Source organism: Betta splendens, chromosome 11 (assembly GCF_900634795.4).
Source record: "Betta splendens chromosome 11, fBetSpl5.4, whole genome shotgun sequence".
Classification (NCBI taxonomy): domain Eukaryota; kingdom Metazoa; phylum Chordata; class Actinopteri; order Anabantiformes; family Osphronemidae; genus Betta; species Betta splendens.
This window is the reverse complement of record NC_040891.2, coordinates 3,519,635-3,525,237: the sequence shown is the minus strand read 5'-3', so window position 1 is coordinate 3,525,237 and position 5,603 is coordinate 3,519,635. Positions and strand designations below refer to the sequence as shown.

General features: G+C 38.6%; 1 protein-coding gene across 1 annotated transcript; it reads right to left on the bottom strand.

Moving 5' to 3' along the window:
• Positions 1–709: 709 nt before the first annotated feature.
• Positions 710–5,254, bottom strand: sf3a3 (splicing factor 3a, subunit 3). The gene is made up of 17 exons (XM_029167504.3): positions 4,973–5,254; positions 4,821–4,868; positions 4,361–4,413; positions 4,141–4,246; positions 3,977–4,049; positions 3,510–3,601; positions 3,338–3,420; positions 3,064–3,202; positions 2,885–2,953; positions 2,717–2,784; positions 2,343–2,450; positions 2,177–2,246; positions 1,914–2,078; positions 1,676–1,786; positions 1,488–1,578; positions 1,354–1,409; positions 710–995 (listed from the first exon to the last, which is right to left on the bottom strand). Exons 1-17 carry the CDS (start codon positions 5,066–5,068, stop codon positions 918–920), a joined length of 1,506 nt encoding a protein of 501 aa, XP_029023337.1. The 5' UTR covers positions 5,069–5,254; the 3' UTR covers positions 710–917.
• Positions 5,255–5,603: the final 349 nt, after the last annotated feature.

Below are 5,603 nucleotides of genomic sequence, written 5' to 3'. Positions count from 1 at the left end.
AGCATCACATGTACAAACAGCCTCTATGTTGAGAATTTGCTTCCATACAGATGTAGGTCACTGATGCTGTGGGCACTGCTGATGCCCCACATTGGTACAGATGTTACTCTCACTGTTAACAGTCTGGCCTGTAATTTCTTTAGCAGGGAGCAGCTGATGTGTTTTCTCCCATAATACATGGACTCATCTGAGCACGCACATGCTTCCACTATGTTGTGGCATCATGTCACACACATCACTGTTGTGAGTATGGTACTGTAAAACTACCATTAACATAGCGTGTATGCACACTGGATGTTTTAATAGGGCAGGAAACGTTGCTGAGATTATATATAAGTCAAGATTATATTTTGTTAGAGTGATGTGTGTAGGGGTAGGCCAGGAAGGCACAGGCCTCCATATACTGTACATAGACTGTGTCACACCGGAGTTCATTTGAACCATATTCGACTGAAACATTACTAACTATACTACACAATGTTTGAAATCAATTCATGTAGTATTTTCAAGTAGTTCCTGTACAAGTCAAAATAATACACACCTCGTTCAATTATTAATGTACTCTTTATGGCCAAAATATTAATACTACTATATTTGTCATCATGAAGTACAGTTAAAGTAGGCTGTAAGGCCCTAAGCAGATTCCACAAGACAAACTGATCAATTTAATGTAAACACAAGTGGTTTCAATGAATGATACAGGTACAAATAAACTTGACAATATTTTAATAAGAGAAAGGTTGTGGCTTTATTATAATGATCAATGGCCATCACATTACAAACCCATCAAAAGAAGAAACAAAGGGTGGGCAAAGAATCAGTAAAAACATTTCTAGTTGCAGTAAAAACAAAAAATAATACAGCAAATTTTAAAGTATGCTCTGTAGATGTCCCTTGTCAGTTGGGTTCTCTTCAGTCTACAGCAGGCCCTGTCTCTTCAGATCCTCGTAGGTCTTCTTGTTGACCACATTTCCACTCGAGTCCTCGTATTCTTCCTGAAAAAGAAAAGAAAAGTTGGAAGACTGATATCTTAACTATACTTGCTGAGAACTGGGACACATCAAGGATACGTGATGTAGATCAAACATACCACACTTTCAGCAAGAATATTTGAATATTTCGATACATTTTAAATTAATTGATTTTTCTGTTTTCAATCTAAATCAAAGTTGCATTGACTTAAAATAATTAGCTTATGATCATTAGTCTATGTAACTAGTATTAAAAATTGTTTGCATATTGCTATCTGGGTTAGTCACCATATTCTGGCTGAGTTTGCTCTGAAATTTGAAGCTCAATTCATACTTGAAGCATTACTTTCCTAGTCAGTCAGTTCAGTCAACTAGGACTCACCTCTGTGTCTGGCTGCCACCGCTCTAGTGCCTTCTGGGACTTCAGTTTCGCCCACACTGAAACACGTGACAAATACAAACTTTGTAAAAGTCAAGCTCCACCTTAATAATCAGGACGTTTGTAACAAGACTCACAGGAGACAGCGTCTTCGATCTGTGTGACGTTAGCAAAGTGAGCGGTGTTGGGGATTCCAAGACAGCGCATGCCGTGAGCGTGCCTCCACTCCTACAGATAACAAATGCAAGCAGAAAATAATGAGATTATGTCACAATTGCACAATGCCTGTAATCCCTCTGTAACAGCAAAGAAATCAGCAACATACTGCAAAGTGCCTCTGGAAGGCCTTGGGTCCTCTGTAGGTATAGTTTCCACAGATCTCACAGTTATAGTTGATGTTCAGTCCGTGGAGTTTATAGAGCCAGTAAGGAATTGGCTGCAGGGAGCAAAAGATCAGTCAGACAAAAAGCATGAAGTTTTATTCCACAGATACTTCATGCCACATTTGCTGAATGTTGTGCGTGTGTTATGCTGTACAGCTGATGAAGGTGCATCTCCCTTACTTTGCCGTCCCAGCCTAAGGGCAAGTTCTTGGGGTTATAGATGATCTCGTTGTCTTCGTCTTCACTCTCGCTCTCACTGAGCTGCTCTTCCTCCTCTTCCTCACGCTCTTCTCCAGTCCTTGCCTGTTTCCTCTGCACGTTCTCATGAGTCAGCTGTCTCTGCTCCTGTAACCCACAGAAACAATATCTGAACCCCTGCCTGAACAGCAACCTTTCATAAACACGTTTAGCAGCAGAGATAATGTAAAGACATGTTCACCTACCCCGAGAACCTCAACGTATTCATATACTTGAGCCTCCAGAAAGGCAATTTCCTTATTACGCTCTGTGTCTCTAAAGATGCAATGGATAGAAATATTGAATTAATTCTGTAATGAAGACTCCCTATATCGTGATGAGCATTCATCTGACTTTTTTACAGCCACTTACTTTTTAGGGCCTTTGGCTTTGGGATTCTTAGCAAACAGTGAAGGATCCAGTGATTCCAAGGATTTGCCTTTAGTGCTGAAAAGCCTTTGAGCCCTCTCTTCTAGAGTCCTGTAAAGCATACAAACCTTCATCAGACAAGCAACTAACCATGCAAACCATGTTCATATAATGTTATGTGCATGTAATGTACATAGCATTCTGTTTAAGTAGTTTTGCCCAAAAGCAGCATGCCTTTCTTATAGTGCAGTAACAAATATAGGTCACTTTATTTCGACTAAATATTCTACTGAAACAATGAACGGTGGTACTTTAAGGTAAGAATGTTGTGGGATGTTGGGGCTTTAACATTTAATTCAACTTTCAAACAGTCTCACCCTCCACACTTCAGTCCCAATGCCATGAGAGCAGACTTCAATCTGTCAAGACCCAATGAGGCCAACTCCTATGTAAAAGAAAAAAAACCATCAGGAGCATCCTAGACGAACACACTCAGTAAAAATAAATGACAAATCCTCAAGAGTTGGCTAAAAAGCTCTATTTACCTCCCAAGAGGAAAATGCAGACAGGTCCAGGTGAGCTCCAGCATGCGTAAGAGCACTACTTGTCTCCTTCTATAGTTCAAAACAGCAGGTGAAAAAAAAACAAAAAGCACCAGGTTAGAAAAGGTAAAATCACTTAAACTTGAACCATCACTGCTTGTAAAGATGCTGTCAAGACTTACAGGCCAGCCAGGAAATGTTCCATTATCCCACTTTTTCTCAAAGTCTACAAGCACTTTGCCGTACAGCTCGTTCTGATCTAGCAGAGGCTTGACCCTATCTGTGTAGTCCTGGAGGTACTCAAGCAGCATCTCCAAATACCTGAGGAGACACACACGCACCATTTTACATTAGACTTGTCAAGCACTAGGATATGGCTACACATACTCCAACTATTTAGCACTTCTGGTTTTGCTACAAAGTGATTTCTGTTCCGAGTCAACACGATAGACCTACTTTCTGTATTCAGCATTTTTCCTTTCCTTGGAAATGTCAAACAGTTGATCAAATGATGACAGGTAAGTAATATACTCCAGTTTCTAAAGGAAGAGGCAGCAGAAATTTTAATCAAAGACAAAGGTCAGATTAAAGAATGAAATATATTGTGCCAGACTGAATGGATCATCACCTCAGCTCCCTTCAAGTTGATGTACTTCAGGTAGCAGTCATGGAGATCCAAGTAACGACCGTATCCTTCCTCATCGGTGAACTCCACCAAGTCTATGGGAAATATGCACATCTCACTCAATATTTCAATACAAGTTTGGAAACTCTTTTACAGACCACAACGCAGCACAAACTTTTAACAAATATCCTGATTGCACTGGGTGCAAACTTCAGATATACAGACAAAAACCATAATATAATATTTTATTCAACGTAAAAACCAAACTCAATTTTTATGCTCTCATTTAGATTTGTGCATTATGCATTTGACTGGTTACACAGTTAGCGTGCTCTTTTTCACATAAGAACATAGTGCAAAATGAAAAAGTGGCACTAACAAATATCACGTGAATTGTACAAAATAATGTTTTGTGGGACAGAACCTACAAAATTTAAATTGTTTACTTTACCGTGTAGATTGACACTTACTCTGAGCTTCCTCACTGGGGTTATCTCGGGCCTTCATCAGCTCTTCAAACTCTGCAGACATGGGAACAGAAATCTGCAAGAAAGCCAAGCAGCCATCGTTAACATTCAGTTTCATTTACAAAAGGTTTACATGGCATTGTATGAAAACCTACAGAAGTAACTACCTCATTTGGATGCTTTCTGTGAAACTCTTTTATTTGCTTCAGTCTGTTGTAAAACTCTGCAAACTCATTTGGTCCTGAAATGGCAGCAAGCTCATCCTTCCTCATTCTGTTGATAAGAAAAAAAGTCTTTTACATTATAAACATTAAAGTTAAAGCAGCACCAAACACATAATTATTATAGCAGGTAATAAACATTCTTAAAGAAACTGGTCAGACTTACCCATCTTTATCCTCATAGGAGTCCCTGAGATTTGCACTGACATCCATATACCTCTGAAAAAACATTGATAGTCAGACTACTATCACCGGTTTCCACTCATCAAACTATTAGTACTACATTATCTTAAATATATAGTACGTTGAATTCCAGGTGTTAAAACTGGGTTTAAAAAACATGTATTTGCTGTTCAATTTACTTGCAAAGTTCAGTTTCAGATACTTAAGTTAATGGCGGTCTACTAAATCCTTCCCACATACAGGTTTATTATTATGGATAACGATACAAATAACTGTTTGGGATAGAAGAACTTTTTACCATTACTCTTACAGTGAAAACGGTGAAAGTAACGGAAGAAGATTTTAGCTTTAAATAGTGTAAAAAGTATGTTAACTGTATCTGAAAACAGTATCCTGCTAATAGCAAACAGCGATACGTCTGAAAAACAAATACTCCTACTTACATCCAACATTGCTCTTGTTCGATGGTCAGAGTTGATCTGTTCGCGTAGCTGCAAAAATTAAGTGGTTTTTGAAACTGTTGCTTTGAAATGATTTTTGCATGCATTATGTGCTTAGCGAATAAGCTAACGTTAGCATAAAGCTGTCAGCTTACCGTAGACTTCTTGTGTAACACTTCTTTTGTTTTAGCATCCATTAACCTCTCCCTCTCTTCGTGGTAGCGACGCTGTTGCTCTAAAATAGTCTCCATTGTTTATGTACCAGGTGTTTAGGTACACACACAGCAAGGCCTCAAACCAATAATCAACAAAATGAAAGAAAGTGTCCCCAATCGGCTAGTCTACGTTTTTCTTCAACGGCGCATGCTACAAAGCTAACGTGCGGCGTCACTGTATTCGTCGTAGAGAAACATAGGTCGCAAAAAAAGTTCCGCCCTGGTGACTTGGCGACTCAGACCATCAAAAAAAAAACGCGTCTACGATCTTTATTTGTGAGAGATCTGTGGCTTGAGTCAGCTATATATTTGTAATTACTGATCACGTGTAGCCACATACCAAATGTATTTGTTATTTATCTATGGTTTGAATAGTGATTAAATAAACAATGGATTAGTGATTAATAACTGGCCATTACCTACCAAATGGTCAGTACAGACATCGTAATAACTCTACTACTGTAATGTGGCTCTATAAAATATCTTACCTATAAATCGTTACTATAATTTAAAAACATTTATTTTCAAAATTTAATGCACACTTTCAAGTGAGAAGTATCGTTAGAGTACA

Excerpts from the sequence above, each read along its gene's own strand:
- sf3a3 (XM_029167504.3), bottom strand. The coding sequence starts at position 5,068 with ATGGAGACTATTTTAGAGCAACAGCGTCGCTACCACGAAGAGAGGGAG. Across the intron at positions 4,247-4,360 it reads TCCTATGAGGATAAAGATGG|AATGAGGAAGGATGAGCTTG; the intron begins GTAAGTCTGACC and ends TCTTATCAACAG. Across the intron at positions 2,954-3,063 it reads GAACATTTCCTGGCTGGCCT|AAGGAGACAAGTAGTGCTCT; the intron begins GTAAGTCTTGAC and ends TTTGAACTATAG.